The sequence below is a fragment of the Mustela erminea genome, chromosome 10, assembly GCF_009829155.1.
Source record: "Mustela erminea isolate mMusErm1 chromosome 10, mMusErm1.Pri, whole genome shotgun sequence".
NCBI classification, from domain to species: Eukaryota; Metazoa; Chordata; class Mammalia; order Carnivora; family Mustelidae; genus Mustela; species Mustela erminea.
The window spans coordinates 46139398-46156199 of NC_045623.1; the positions used below are offsets into that span (position 1 = coordinate 46139398).

Below are 16802 nucleotides of genomic sequence, written 5' to 3' on the forward strand. Positions count from 1 at the left end.
TGTAGCTGGTGCTCAGTGCAATGGTGGGGAAGACACATGGACTAGTAAACATGTCAGTAGTATAGGATTCAGAAGACCCTTCTGGTTGCAGCTCCACTACAACAACAGGAGTGACCTGGACAAACTCCTTAGATCTAGGCGGTCTTATGTTTCCCACCCATGAGATTCATGTTGGGCTCATTGTGGAATTTTCTTACTGTGATCTCTGTACAAGGGGACTGTGAAGTTGGCAACAGAGATTTTTGGGCCATGTATAAAAATTCTGAAATGTCAAACAGGAATCATTTAGATATCCAATTCAAAGTCTTTTTGACACATCCACTTTTCTGGTTTCTGGCTGGAACTCTATTACCTCTGGTTACCAGAATTCCTGATGGCAGTTACATTTATTTCAGATTTATGTAGATGGAAAAAATGTAGTTCTTTCGTGGATCCCATTTTTCAAAGCATAAAGCCTGCAGCGGTAAAACTGCACAAAGGAGTATTGGTATGAAAATGTTGGGACCGAGCAGGATAGAGATTTCTAAGTCCCAGTCCAACCCTAAAAGTTCTTGACCAATGTCGCTTCTTACATTAAGAAACTAACAATTCCAAACAGACTCATGCCATCCATCCAGCAACTGGGGGAGTGAGCGCCACCTATGGGCCAAGTGCTACATGACAGGGCAGAGATAGCACTGGGTCATATGCCATCCTGCTCTCCCTGGGCCTACAGTCAGATGGCGGGGGAAAATGGACAAGAACAAACCCATTATGTGTCAGGACATGATAAGTGACAGAAAGGACAATAAAGTTAGGCAAGCAGGTTGTGGGGAGGGGGGCACACTGAAGGTGCTGTCTCTGATAAGGCAACATTTGAAACAAGACCTAAAGACAATGAGGGATAAAAATCGCAGAGGTCTCTGGGAGGACTCCAAGATGTACTGAGTTACTGAATACATGCTTTTCAAAAGAGGAAGATGATTCATCTTCTATATTATCATAAGCCTTGCTTTAGCTCACATATTTATGAGCTCATTTTCTGGGCAGACTCCAGGCTTGTAGAAAGCACATGGTCATTATTTCTTCTTACCAGGGCTTGGGGAGGGCACAGGTGAAATCTCTAGCCCACTGATGATCTGACAATGAGGTAAAGCTTGGACTTTGGCACCACCGTGATTTTTGCCGCTTCAAGAGCACATCTTGGTTTGCCGCACATCCTTGTGGTCAACGTATTTTTAGTTCACTCTGGGATTTTTTCTGTCTTGGCAGGGTTTCTTGGCGACTTTCATTTCCTACCTACTGACAGCCTGATGAGCATGATTTATAAATATTAAAAATAAGGAGGTGAGACCGGATGCAAAGAACCTGCCAACACATGCCAGAACCTCTGATGAGTTCCCAATAAAACTAGAGAATATGTTTCAAATATCAGTGTACTCCTCATGTCTAGGGCAACGTCTGACACTTAGTTAGCACCCAGGGAATATGTGCTCAAAGAATGAATGAAATGTTTGTAAAAGACTTGAGCATGTCTGGGCTGCCTATCTCAAACCAAAATAAAAGCTCTGCCTGGATAGAATAGCTTGTTGCGAGCATAGTGGGTGAGGGCGTGTGGGTGTATGTTAGTAAACAGGATGTTTTCAATCCTGTATGAGAAAGCATGGCAGCTGCTCCCTAAGCTCCTAGTAGAGGAAGCTGCCAGTTTTACATCCTTGAAAGCCCCTATTTGCATAGACCCTTTATAGAAGGCAGACGTTAGAAATGGAAATAGTATATGATCACCAAATCTCACTTGAGCTAGAAAGTTCTGCCCGTGGTTTGTGATTTTTGGAGATGTGTGTGTGCTGACAACAAAATTAACTTCTCCAAAGAACTGAGAATTGCCTGCTCTCATCATCCCTCTCACTGTAATTTACATGACTTGACGAAATTAGACTGTTATTTCCATCGGGGTGATCTGCAAAATCATAAAATGATGTGTATTTTGGGAATGCCTAATTAACTCTCCTTAGTTCCACTGAGGTTTCAGCTACTAATATAAGCACACTGCAGATACCATGGAGGTGTTCACATCTAGTTTTAGAAACCATAAAGAGATATTCAAAGGACTTGAAAGAAAAATTTCTTTAGAAATCAGGCGGTAACAAGGATTCAAGTCAAATGGTGAGCCTACGGGAGAAAATAAGATATCCACTGATTTACCAAAACATGCCTTACAGCAAATAGCAAGAAATACTCTTATAGTTGAAGTCAATATTCATAATCAAAACAGCAGAATTACACACATATTCACACAAAGTCCACCCCTATTCACAGTTTTTTTCACAAACATTAACTAATATTGATCAAGCTGTTTGTCACAAAAGTTTGCTTTAACATATAATCAGCATCTGATGCGAGAGCCATGCTTCCTAGACAATTGCCAGCACCTTGTGTCATACTTGTAAATAATGGGCTACTCCTATTGAGCACCATCTGCTTAATATAGAAAAATGTTCTTCTTAATTAGGAAATTCTTCTTATTATTTAATATTTACTGAGAACCCTCAATGTGTTTGGCAGCAAGAACACCAGAAACACATTCTCTGCCCACCAAGAATCCACCTGCTAAGGAAAATATGATGAACCAGTTACGCAGTCATTTCTGGTTTTAACATATTTTATGTAATTTTTTTCCAGGTGACAAAGTTGCCAATGGTTCAGTCTTTGGAAACCTCTTCTCTTCCGATCAAAGTGGGGGATGGTAAACTATCAGATGAGTTATGAATGAAGTCAAGGTAAAAGAGGAGAGAAAAGGCCAATTAATTATAACTGTATAAAAACATAAAGGAAATTTGCTCCATTTTTGGGAAAAAATATAACGCATTCCTAAGTAAACACGACGGTATTTGTTGAGGACTGCATAACACATTAAAAATACAGAATAGGTCGTGAACAAGTCCCCTTAAAGCAGCAACCCTTTTCCGTTTTGCATTTACATTCAGAGCTCTTGCCCCTCCACAATGATACACATAGGCTGTGGATGTTCATTTCATCACAAGGATATTACCATCTTAGTTAAAAAAGACATAAAAGTCAAATATCTACAGTCAACTGGAAGAATGAAGACAGACTGGCAACCCCTCCCAAATATCTTTGACTATATCTTCTTCTCTTTTTCCCACTCTCCACTCAACGGTTCAGGAAAATTTGACATGTTCAGTATTACCATGGTAGAGGGAAGCATTCTTGGGGATAGTAAACTGTTCATATCAGGAGATTGTTACTTATATGCCTGTCACAGTGTCTTCACAAGAATTCTCTAATAATAATTTTAATCATCCTTTTAGTGAAAATTATAAATATTTTCTCCTCTAATAATTTAATGTCTCAGGTATATTATTATTATTTTTTTTGATCTTGAATTCTAACTAGTTCTCCACCTCCCAGGGTAAGAGGGTCCCTGTTTACCTTGCCAGTATCTCACCAAGTATCTGAAGTTTTGTTTTGTTTTTTAGTGTTTTTCTTTAAATCATATGCCTTCCTCACTCTGATAAGAAAAACATACAATGAATGAAAAGAATGCAACAATTTGGGTCATGTTACCTTTTTTTTTTTCTCCTCAATTTTTATTGTTTTTCACAAATTAGCAATAGCAATTGCCCCCCTTACCTACTTGGAACACAGTTAAGTCATAGAATGGAATATTATCCAGCATCTTAATTTTTTTTTTATTTATTTATTTTTATTTTTTTTATTTTTTTTTAAAGATTTTATTTATTTATTCGACAGAGAGACATCACAAGTAGGCAGAGAGGCAGGCAGAGAGAGAGAGAGAGGAGGAAGCAGGCTCCCTGCTGAGCAGAGAGCCCGATGCGGGACTCGATCCCAGGACCCTGAGATCATGACCTGAGCCGAAGGCAGCGGCTTAACCCACTGAGCCACCCAGGCGCCCCAGCATCTTAATTTTATGGCTATACTTCCTAGATAACCACCTTACCCAGATAATTTAGGCACAAGAGAAATGACATATTAGTGGAGATAAAGCCGTGATAAAGGCAGTTGTCAAATAGTGCCGATATGAACTTTAATATAATTTGAAAGAAATCCTTGACAGAGGGATAATGACTAGCTCATATATTGTCAGGGTAATAAATACCTAATGAGCAAAATTGTAAAGCAAATAGTAGGCCGAGCATACACCCAAATGTTGATTCTTGACTCTAAGTCAGAGAACAGAATGATTTGTCTCTCTGTCTAGAATGATAAAGCATCCCTTCCTCATAAGCTAATGAGCAGCACCATCTGGCATGATTACAGACGAGCAAGATCTTAAGAAAGTGAAAAATACAACGACAGAGCTGTAGTTGGATTTTTGCAGGAGGTTAAAAAATTCTCACCGTTAAAAATATCATAATAAAAATAACTTTAGGTGTTCGCATAACACTACACCAACAGTATAAAGATTATAGGACTAAATATTTTCCAAATAACTGAATATAATTCCTGGTATCTTAGAATCTTTCTCTACCATAGTAGTTCTCAAAGGGTAGTCCTAGGAGAACAGCAACAGCACGACCTGGGAATTTGTTAGAACACACACTCTACGGCCTTGCCCCCGATCCAACAACTCAGAAACTCTCAGGATGGGCCTGGCAATCTGTTTTAACCAGCCCTCCTGGTGACTGGGATGGCAGCCTACGTTTAGGACCCACCTTTCTACCAAACCAAGTAAAAGTCAAGATTGTTGCTCTTTCTGCTATGTAGTAAGAAACTAGCTAATTTGGTCAATTCAGTTTAAACAACCAGTCCATAAGCTGAAGAATAAAAAAATCAGACCATTCCTGTGACATGATGATCTCCTAAAATAGAGTCATCATCCTACTAACCTTTTGCAGGACTGCAAACTGCCTTACTCCTACCTTCATTGCATAGTTTTTGAACATATGTATTTTCTTTTTTTTTTTTTTTAAGCTACTTTGGTTGACCCCTGAGACAAGTTTTCCAGGTTTGCCTCAATCCTTTATTTATTTAATTGTTTTTCCATTCTCTTGGTCATTCATTCAGCAAATATTCTAAGCCACACACAATTCTAGGTGGTTGGGATTTATGAGTGACAGAAATAGATCATGATCTCTGGCTTAAGAAACTTTTATCCTAGTGGGGGAGTCAGACAAACCATAAACAATTAAAAAAAAAAAACCATATTATATAGAACGTTAGAGGTAAAATACTGCTACGGGGGAAAAAAGAAAGGCAGAATAAGGTAAGGATAAGTGAGAATGCTGTTTATGGGAAGTGGGATTTCAATCCTAAGTGACATTATGTTAGACTTCCTGAGTAGGTGACAAGTGAGCCAAGGCTTGAAGGAGATGATGAAGTGAATCATGCAATAAGTGGGGAGAAAGGGCGGTCCAGCAGAAGGTTAAAGTAGAGGCTGAAGGAGGGAGGATGCCACGATGTCTGAGGTGCAGCTAGGAAGTCTGCGGGACCAGAGAAGTGAGCATGAAGGAAGTTTAATCAATGAAGGTCAGTGAGGCAACAAGGGGCCAGACCATCCTGAAAGTAATTGTAAATCACTGTAAAAACTTGTGTAAAAACAGGAGGCTACACCGGGTTTCGAGTGGGACAGTGACAAGCTCTGAATTATGTCAAAACACTTTCACTAATTCTCCTCTAAATCCACGTACAAATTCACTAACCATTTATGCAGTGGGTTGGAAGATACTGCTACATCTTTTCTATTCTTTTATGTTCATCATGAAATTTTTAGAAAGAATTTTCACTAAGACAATTCACTTTCTTTGTTATCAAAGAAGAAAATGTTCTGCGGGAGATTATTGGAAGATAAAATTGGGTACCGATCAGTTCTCCTTTACTTGGGTCTTTTGTTCTCTGCTTTCTGGGATGGTTGTTGTATTTGCTTCCAAGAGCCTGAGAGTATAACCTGGGGTTTGGGTGCTAGCAACTGTTTTTTCACTAGGCAACTGACAGCTAACAGAATTGAGAGTGAAGTTTCAGAACCTGCTTTGCTGTGGACGTGAAACTAAAATGGAAACCTGTATTTGAGGAATGGCTCTGTCAGTGACTTATTAAAAACCCAGCGCCCAGTCACAAGGTCCCTAGAGAAGGTAATAGATTTGCCAACCTCTGGATAAAGTAGAGCAAGGGGTGGTCTGTCTGAATAGAACTGTGGAAACTTTTCTATCAAAACACAATCCCAGAACTTGCCTTGTTGGTATCACAGTGACCTCTATATATTGAGGAAAAGTGTTTGGAAATTCACAAGTATTTCAACAAGTGGCAAAGGGACTTGTAAACTTATAATAAAAAAACTATCATGTACTACTTTTTTTGCTCATTTGCTCTTCTCTTTATTTATTCATCCATCAAATGTCTACTAGGGAAACAAATACATAAGAACTGATATTCCTTCAAAGAGTTTATGGATTACCTGAAGAGATCAGACATCAATGGTAGAGAGTGAGGATTTCCATTTTAAAAAAGTCCAAACACCACCGATTCTCAGAGGAGGAAATAGGAGTTCTAATTAGAGATATTATAAAAGGCTTCATGGAAGAGGTGACATCTGATTTGCTCATAAAGGATGTACTTGTGTGCATGGTGATGGGAAGAAAGTACGATTTAGGCAGAGGAACAGTCTCTGCAAAGCCAGAGAGTCAAGGCTGTGTTAGTAGTCACCATGTGAGAGGCCTAACCTGGACCAGGGGTAGTGGTGATGACAAAAGAAAATGACTTATTGCTGACGTCATTTCAAGGAAACCTGAAATATCCGTGGGCCATTTAGCTGAAAGAAGTGGAGTGAAAACAACACATTTGGTATTCTGGTGGCAAACCACCACTATGGTAAGTTGGAAAATAAAATGGAGATGGGCATCATCCATGTCCTTAAGAAGTGCGTTGTCAATGAGAGAAGGACAAATAAACACAGGGAGGTCAGATAAATAATTCTTGGGACTATAATTCCTGGGACTGTACCCCAGGAACCTGGGATCATGACCTGAGCTGAAGGCAAACACTCCACCAACTCAGTCACCCAAGCATCCCAATTCTTCTTGAGTTCTTAAGATTTAAGATGCAACTGAAGATGGGCCCCATGCTTAATCGGTCAGAAACAAAGCAGTCACAAAACTGGGATTCAACCACAAGCAGATAACCAAGCTATTTGAAAACAGCTATTCTTCACTTATGCATTCCTCTGGCTCAAGGAAAAATGAGATGTTGTCTTGTCCCTTCAATCAAAGCCATCTAAAATAGCACAATTAGAAGTATCATTTGCAGATTAAAAGCACTGATGTGGCCTGGAAACTTGTTCAAAATGAAAATTCTCAGGCTCCACTCTAAATCACCTGCATCAGCAGGTGACTATATGCACATGAAAGTTCAAAAAGTACTGTGTTAAAAAGAGAAAAGTATTGTATTGATCTAGAGAACCCATTCTTTAGTGAGAAAAAGAGCCAAGGAGGGAAGTCCATTTAGAAGGTCAATAATACCACACCTGATAAGAACTCTCGTATTTTTGTTTTTAGAGAGGAGCAAAAAACTCAATTCAGCAGACACTTGTAAAGCCCCTACAATATCTCAGACAGGATTTTTACTTTGAAATTACTGTCTAAGCAATTAAAAATCTAGTAATCCAGATGGATACCATATAGTATGAAAAGTCTCAAAACAACCAACTTTGTCTTAAGAGTCAAGGCAGGCAAAAATTGAGGAAAAAGGAAGGAGACTCTCCTGGTTCATAAATTTTTTATGGACGAGTGTAAAACCATTCATAATTCTCTTGATTTTACCCTCAGCTTGAAGAGAGACAGAGATGGTTGAGATTAAAAATCAAAGGAGAGCAGAAATCCAAACTATAGGAGGGAAGTAAACCAGTTTAAGAGACACATCCCTGACTTTAAATAAACACACAAACCAACAAGGGAAGAAGTTAAAAAATCTTTAAAGCCTTTATAAAGTTTAGAAGTGTAGATATATTCTAAGAGGCTTCTCATTTCAGGCCTATTTGTCTTTGAGTTTCACACCCTTTATAGTGTTCGAAAGCCTTCATATTGAGGGAATGTTCAGCGTTAAGTGTCTGTCGTGACTTTCTTTCTCTACTATATAATCTGGCTATGCTGTTCTGTCAAGTCATATCCTAAGGCCCAGAAGAACTTATTTCCCCAAATAGATTGGTTGCAAGTCTTGATTTCTACAACTACCAATAGTCAGTACAGCCTTCCTTTGAAAAATATGGTCACTGAATCTTAGCTGCTTCTCTTCTATTAATCCTCAACCAAGCTGTCTTGTCAAGTACATCACAGTTTTCACTCAGTGTGTGTATGGGTACCCAGTGTATGCGTTTTAAAGCACAAGGCAGGTTGGTACTGATAGCTTGATAAATCACAAACCTCTCTTCCCTTCTCCCATTATTAAAAGAGATTCTTCCCTCTTTTTTATTGCATTTTTAATTTCCAGCCCATGCATACTATAGAGAAGGCCTAATGTAGGTCATTGGATGCCACTGTGAATAATGGGAAAAATGAAGTCCCTTGTTTCCCAATGCTTGTTAGTATGAAAACAGAGCGCTGGGTGCCTTATTATACTTTTTGACTCAGGAGCCCTATGGGTCTGCCCATGACTGCTATGTGAACTTATTGTTCCTGCCAAATATATCAGCTGGGATGGGAACATTAATTCATTTTCACAGAGGTGTGTCAACATTGCTCTTGAAAAAATGCTGAGAAGCCGTATTTGCAACGACCACCTTCAAAAAAAAAAAAAAAAAAAAAGAAAAAAAGAAAAAGAAGAAAAATACCGTTTTTAATAATGTGTCCTGCCTTTCCATCCAAGAATTTTTCCACTTTGCCTATTTCCTGTTGGTCTAGGATTTCCTGGAGTTACGCCTATTTATTCTGAGTTCTAAATAACTAGTGTTTGTTTTCAGAGTCCAGGTAAAATAATAGTGCTAATTTAGGTGAATTAGGCACATTTCAGTGCCTTGTGGCTGACTCTCAGGCTCGTGCAGTGTTTTGTTCTATTTTGGTTTTGTTTTCACCCTTGCCCCTTGCTGCCCTCCTTTTGTTGAGGCAGCTTACCTGCCTTGTAACCCAACCCAGGGGACTCTCAGAGAGTCCCCAAATTCTCAGGGCGAGGAGGCTTGAAACTTCTTCCCACTCTAGAAACCACGAAGGGTTTGCAGACTGAAGGGATATGAGTCAACTTAATCCTTAAAGTCGATCACATGGCAGCATAAGAAACTTTGAAAATGGCCAAGCTGAAATAGCAAAACCCAGGCTGTACTTAAAAACATGCCAGATGACAAACCTGTCTCCAACAGAAGGCAGTGAGAAATGACGCCTCACTGATTTCTTTTTCTCTCCTTAAGATGGAGGAGGAATGGATGGAGCGTGCCGGCAAATATTAAACAGCCATCTTGATATTTATGAATCAGTCTGCATGTTGACAGTGTTTTCCAAAAGTGACTTTTGTGCACCCTATTTCCTAAACGATCCTTAAAAGAAACTCCCTCCCTTCTCGTCCTCTGCACCTGAGGCAGTAACATCTTGAAACATTGATCTATTTGCTGCTAACTTTCATTAATTTCACCCATCCCTGAAGGCGGAGTCACATTGGTGCCAGCTAATTAAGACCTATTTAGGGCAGCTCAGGGCCCTTTATCAGCCCTAAATTAGCTTTGCGTTTTTAATGGGGACTGTAGCTTTCTCAATTATTACTTAATTAAATAATGTGCTTGCATTCACCAGTGTATTTCTAAAGTGAGAGGCAAGCTGCCACTGCCCACCTGCCTACCGGTGAGAAGAATGTCTCACGCTGGGTCCCCGTTGCTTCTCTAGGAGCACTGTTCACATTCCTTTTGCGTTGGTACATGGCCAGGCACCTAATCACATTTCTCAGATGTTGAGTGTGGCGCCACGTGCCACTGTCAGCCCTCCATCACCTCTAGGGTATGTCAGTCTTAAGATGTATTAATGTAAATGTGTAAATGTCAGCAGGCTCATATTATTTATGCATACCAATCATTCAAAGGGGGGAAAAAAAGATCTATTTTGGTCCAGATTCTTTTGAGTTTAATTCCAAAGGTTTCTGGTTTGTTGGAGGTTGTTTTCCAGAAAAAATATTTGGTTAAGTGAAACTATAAAGGTGACTGCCGCCCCAACAACCTAGAATTCTGGAGAAAACTAGGCCCCAGAGGATGAAGAGAGAAAGGACAAGATGCCTTCTCTTTCTGTTCTCTCAGCCTTTCCCACAAGGTCACTATTTCTATCTGACAAACCAAATAATTTTAGTTGGTAGCTGATAAGAAAGCCAATTAAATTCCATTTGGTTTGAAAAAGCATTCCAATATGTTTATGAATTGATCTAAACTCATTCTAGGAAATTTAACACTACATATATTTCTTCTACTACTTTGTGTTTCCTCAGTGAAGAATATCTTAAGACAAAAATAAAAAGCACTGGAAACAACGAAAATGTGCACACCTTAAATGGGGAAAGGATTTATACTTCTTAAAAGGATTTTAACAGTTTGAAGAACAAGCTGAGAGCCAATTTTTTCTTTGAGAAACTCCATGTAGTCATTTTCCTATCATGATTCATTTTAACTACTAGGGACATAATTTTTTTAATTCTATAAATTATACATCATAATGGTGACATAACCTCTCTATTAAAAACCCAATGATGAAAATGAACACTTACTAAAAATTTCCAGTAAGTTCAGGAAAATCAACCAAAGTAGCTTCACAACAAAAGTCAAGTTAAATGGACATCCATTTTTCCTTACTCCCTCATGTCAGCAATGGTATATACATTACACATACTCTTATTTAGGAGAAAAAAAAAAAAGTGTGTTATGTGTGTGTGTGTGTGTATGTATATATTTACTTTAAGATACATTTATTATTTGAAAGAGACCACATGTGCAGGGGGAGAGGGAAAGGGAATCAGGAGAAGGAGAGAGAGAATCCAAACCAGACTCCTCACTGAGCACAGAGCCCCACTTGGGGATCTCATGACCCCGAGATCACGACCTGAGCTGAAAGGAAGAGTCAGTCGTTTAACAAACTGAGCCACCCAGGTGCCCCTGGAGAAAAATATTTAAAACTTTTATTATGATAAATCCAATACACACTTTGAGAGCATGGACCCACACAAATGCTTGCCATTAATACATCTTCTTTGGCATAAAACAGTCTTAAAATGCTGACAGTATAATGTGGTGCATTCTAAGATTGTTGTGTGTAGGCTTTGGGATAAAATAGATGAGGAATTACTTTGGTGTTTCTAGGTCCTGTGATTTCCAATATGGCAAAAGGGAAAACACACATAAGATACATGAGGTCAAATTAAAATGCTCCCGGTAGCCCTGAATCTGAATTGGAAATTTCAGTTTGAAGGCATAATGATTTTATCTTTAAACAATACATACAGCATATATTGTTTCTATGTTAGTTATGTCCAATGAAAATACCAAGAAACAAAGACAAGCTTCGTAGCAATGAGCCCAAGATTATGCTCTCTTATATACTAAAAGGACCAAAATTCTTTGGAGAAATGTCTGGATCCAGGTTTGCATCACAGTACATACAAGAAGAGCCTGAATCATCCTATAATACCAGGAATCAAAGGGGCTATCCAAAATTACTAGAGGCTTAGAGGAGGACTCCAAAACCAATTTGAAGAGAGTCCAATAGCACAAAATAGGACACTTTGAGCATAGAGACATAAGTCTCACGGACTAAATATGTTAATATGTAAATATTAATAATAATAAACTTACTGGTCACTTTTGGAGGATGCTATGAGACTGATGCCTTAGAACCGGTAAAGAAAAAGGACTGGTACTATCTTCTATCTCTGTTTAAAAAAATGGCTAATGAGGACAAGTTTCTCTTTATAAAGCTTCAACTAATATAAGTGAAAAAAAATGATGAAATATCACCATTTTGCAACATCTAATGAATTATTGGATTTAGACAATGATCATTAATGACTGCCAACATAAAAAGAGAAAACTAGACGGTATTCCTGCTGATAGAAGTACCACCTATTCGTCTCGGTAAGAAGCAGTCTGACCTGAATTCAATAAAGAAAGGCTCAATATAGAAATACCAATGAACAAAAAAAAAATCATGGGGGGACAAGTAGCAAAAATCAGATTGTAGAATACTCTATTGGACAAATGACTGTTTTTTTTTTTTTTCAATAATAGACAGCAGGGGAATGATATAGGTTCAGAGAAATACAGAAGACATGTCAATTAATTGTAATTTACAGACCTTAGGCTAATCCTGACTTGAGCAATGTACGTATCTTAACGCTAATCCTAATTCAAGTTAATTTTAAAAATATTAATAAGATTACTGGAGAAATTTGAAAAACTATGTAATGTTATTAAAGAAATATTGCTGGTCTTTATGTAGGACAATGACATGGTATTTCTTTATCTTCTACAGATACATGCTGAAATGTTAATGAATGAAATAATATGATGTCTGGCACTTGCTTCAAAATAATTCTTGGGGAGAAAGAAAGTGTAGGGATATAGATGAAACAATATTGGCCGTGAGTTAATAATTATACAACTTGAGCAGTGAATATACAGAGGTTGATTACACCATTAGTCTCTCTAGTTTATAATTTTGACATTTTCCTTCATAAGAAGTTAAGAAACATTCTTAAATAAAGTTTGGCCAAGAACAACAGATCACTATGGGAAGTCCTTAAACAATAAAATTCATATTGCTAAAGTTAGGATACAGATTTAAATCACAGAGCTGATAACAGGTCATTGAGGCCATCTGGTCAACCTTTTGTCATCCAACTAGATTCCACCAACACCACCCATTCTGTTCATTTCTAAAACACTAGCACATTTGTCTTTTTCAATTTGGTTGCAATACTCCATGTTGCAACCAGACATGAATAGACACAGTGAGGAAAACAGAAGGAAGCATTAAAAAATCAATTTGCCTACCCCCCTTTTTATTTTGGTAACCTTACCAATTGAATGTATCTGCAAATTAATTTTATCAAGCAAGATTTTTCCCATTATACAAACAGCTTTCCTCATCACAACCAGTAGGAAAATTGAGTCTTCCAAAGCTATTCTCTCCCAATTCTTGCTATACAATCCACACATCTGTGACACTGTACTGTCTCCTGAAAGCTCACAGCAAAAGCCAACATGATATAAATACATAGAACCATACAACACGCTGAGCTCTTCTCTGATGCCTCAAATGATTCTAGGGCATATAGTTATGACTGGGGGATACCCTGAAGGCTGACTATGACTAATGAAATACCAAATATATCTAATTAATTGCATTGCTTTGGGCTAATGAGAGACCAGAAATTTTCAAACCCCTTGAGATGGTCAAAACTTTTATATAGAATTGTGCTACATACCCACTCCTTTATCTCTCGTGCCTATCTCTTTGGACAGCTTCTGCTACACCGATTCAAATCTAACCACTGGGATTCTTCTTGTGAACTCTAACAGTGGAAAAGACCAGCATTACAGCAATTCCTGTCTTGCATTATATTAGAAGCTGTGCATCTTGGGTGCTCAGAAGTAGAAAATGCTATGTTCAGCCTACTTTATCAATAGGAGAATCACGACAGATAAGATTTTAAAATAATTAACAGCATACAAATTATACCCAGAGATATCAGAAACTTCCCCCCACAAGCACATACCCTAATGTAGTTAAAATTCAGACTCGATAATATAGAAGAGTGAAAGACATACATTTTATAGAAATCAGATTGTTAATATTGGAATTATAGCCACTGCTCAATTTATCCATGGTATGACATGAATAAGTACAATTCACACATAACTTAAAACTTTTGCAATTAGCTTCAATATTTTCCTTCAACAATTACTTATTAGAACTAGAAATATGAACTAATAATTCTACTTCTCTTCCATATACTGGTTATCTTTCTAAAAAGAAAGAAAAAATGGTAGCCAGTGGAGTCAGATGGGAGAATGGGGGGGGGGTTGGTTAGAGGGAGCAGAGAAAGAAAGCAGGAGATATAAGGAGCAGGAGAAAAATAAGGTGAGCAGGCCTCAAGAAAAGGAAATGGGAAGGTGGTTTACAGAAGACTACAGGAAAAAAAAAAAAAAAAACAGATGTAATGAAAAATGCAAACTGGTTTGTGGGATAATTGAGTGAATGGAATTTATACCTCATTTCTCTTCAAGAAACCACTGTTAATGACTTCCAGTAATGCCTCATTTCAATATGGTATTCTGCTGAACGTACCAACATATCTGCTAGATATCAGGTATGGAGCTCACGATCATACGGTCTATTTGCATGCAAGAAGCGACGCAACCTTATTAGAGAATAAATAGCCTGCTGTGTTTTGTTGTCTCAGGTAAATTTTTATCACAACTTCCAAAGGAGGAGTTTAGGTCCTAAAGTTCCTTAACATTTCTGTTTTGAAACAGAAATGTGTATACTTCCTTTCGGCTAACATCCAATTTAACCGATAGCAAATTGAGCTAAATAAGAACAAATCTAAAGATATCTTGGGGAAGCATCCAGTATTTTTTGGATCCTCAAGCCAATCAAAATGGAGAGAACAGAAGGTAGTGTAGGTGGAATAAACGCGGCCTAGTTGCTGGCTCATCACGTAATCGTAATAGTCAAAAAACATATAACAATCGATTTGAAAAATAACTCTGTTCATTTGATAGCTGGCAAAAGAACCCCGCAAGGGGCTAGCATAAAAGACAATGAGGCTGCCTCTCAGAGGACTCACCGGTCTTTCCCAGTCTCCTTCTTAAAAATGCCATCGCAGTAACTCATGCGCTTCTCAGTGGTCACGTAAATTTGGGCATTCGGGTAGATGTCAACAGTCTTTTTCAGCATGTTGTAAACGATGCCATTGCCGTCTTTCCTCATATTGCGGAAAGGGCCCCAAATAACATAAATAGTAGCATTTGCTTCCTTGAAAAAATAATCAGGGTTTTTTAGCAAAAGAGGAACGCTGGTATGGGACACAACCCGAATCATTGTCATGCGGCCCACATCTTCTTCATAGCCCTTGGTGGGGGCGTTGTTCATTCTCCAAATGCAGGATGACTGATCTATCTCATTCCCCACTTTCTGGCCAACCATCTGACCTGAGTTTGACACTATGGCGCAAAGGTCACAGTCCAGTTGCAAAGGCTGAAAAACAGAGAAATGAGACAGGGGAGAGACATGTAAATTAGTAAGTTCCAGCCATCCAGATAAGTTCCTCTTATTACATAGTTCCCGAGTGTGGGATTTTCTGAAATATTCGGACCAATCCTATAGCAGCTACCACAGGCTATCAAGGTAGGGACATGCTTCCATTTAAAAAGTGAATACAGACAGCTAAGAAATAATTTTAATTTCTATCCCCTTGTGTCTGTTTAAAATTAAATAGAAAAATAGTCATTTGTTTTCTATGCTAAATAATGACTTTTCATTTCAAAACCATAATTTCAAATGAAATAAGGCAATAGGAGAAGATTTAATCTCTTTAATAAAGACAGTGGCTAAAAAAAAAAAAAGAAATGCAAAGGAAATATATCTAGGCCTCAATTCTGTATTTTACTTGTATGTATGAAGAGTTACGTAGCAGTTGATGAAAACATGAAAAATTCAGCAAATGACGAGGTTCTGAAAAAGATGTTCAGAACCAACAACTATTGAAGACAAGTCTCAGGTGGGCAAACATTTTATTGAAAACCCTTAAAAATTTCCCTGTATCACCATGTTAACTGGCCTTTGTGTTCTTATTTATTTTAGATGCATAATGAAAGGCTTCTTTTAAAAACTTGGGGAAGGGTTGTACAGAGATAATAATCTCTAGTGCTGGTCTAAGCACCTCCCTCCTTGTTTTAAACCAATGAGGTTAACAGAGACTCATAGAGGGTAAAGCACCAGCTTCCAGAACTTGCAGATGATAGCTTCAAGTTGTAGTGGCAGATTCAAATCTAGATCTTCTAGCTCTAAACCCATTGCTCTTTCCATCATTCCCTAATTCCTTCCTCCCAGGCAAACCAAATAAATTCCTTTTGCCACTTTCCTCCTACGTGAGGAAAAGTCAGTCTATCTTTTAAAACAGTGTTAAAGGAGCAATGCGCTCTGTTGATATACGTCTTTCTCATCTTCCTATTATGAGATTCCACATTTTGTATCTAACACTTGATTCTGTGTTTTTATTGTGCCTATTGGTCCAGTTCTTCTCACACTGAGTAGTGCCCTTATTTTATTAGTTACGTTGTATTTTATTGTTTAATTATGTCTGTCCACTGTACAGTAAACTCTGTTAGGGTCTGTCTTTTTCATTTTAATCCCACTCCCGAGAAGTCCTGAGATGACTATAGGACCCAGTATAGTGGTTAAATTAGGCAGTGAGAACAACTGAATCAGACTAATTTATTAGGAGGCTGAACACTGAACTCAGTATTAGGGAAGAAAGGGACTTTTCCAAATTCATTGAGAATTGTTGATTTAGATGAAAGAGAAACACAATCCAGAAGAAACCTATCAACACACAAACGGGTTCAGTCTAGGTAGGTAAATTGAGAGAGCAAGCACCTCAGAAAAGTCATCAGTAAAATTACCACACAACTGTCACAAGATGTGTTTCCTATCAATGGGAGGAATCCAAAGTAGTTATTGAGCAACTATGATATGCCATGTTCTAGAGGTTGGGGATGATTCAGCTGTGAAAATTTTAACCAAAGCCCCTGACCTCATAGAGCTTACATACAACTTCTCCTCCACTGGGAGGAGAGAGGCAATTAATAAATCAGGATAGTATAT

General features: G+C 38.2%; 1 protein-coding gene across 4 annotated transcripts in view; it reads right to left on the bottom strand.

Annotated features, from left to right (window-relative positions):
* ST6GALNAC3 (ST6 N-acetylgalactosaminide alpha-2,6-sialyltransferase 3) overlaps nucleotides 1-16802 on the bottom strand; it is a 529248-nt gene that overhangs the window by 178313 nt on the left and 334133 nt on the right. For all 4 annotated transcript variants that reach the window (XM_032360883.1, XM_032360882.1, XM_032360880.1 and 1 more), the window contains exon 3: nucleotides 14764-15173. In XM_032360883.1, coding sequence (XP_032216774.1) covers nucleotides 14764-15173 — 410 coding nt within the window. The remainder of the gene's footprint in view (nucleotides 1-14763; nucleotides 15174-16802) is intronic.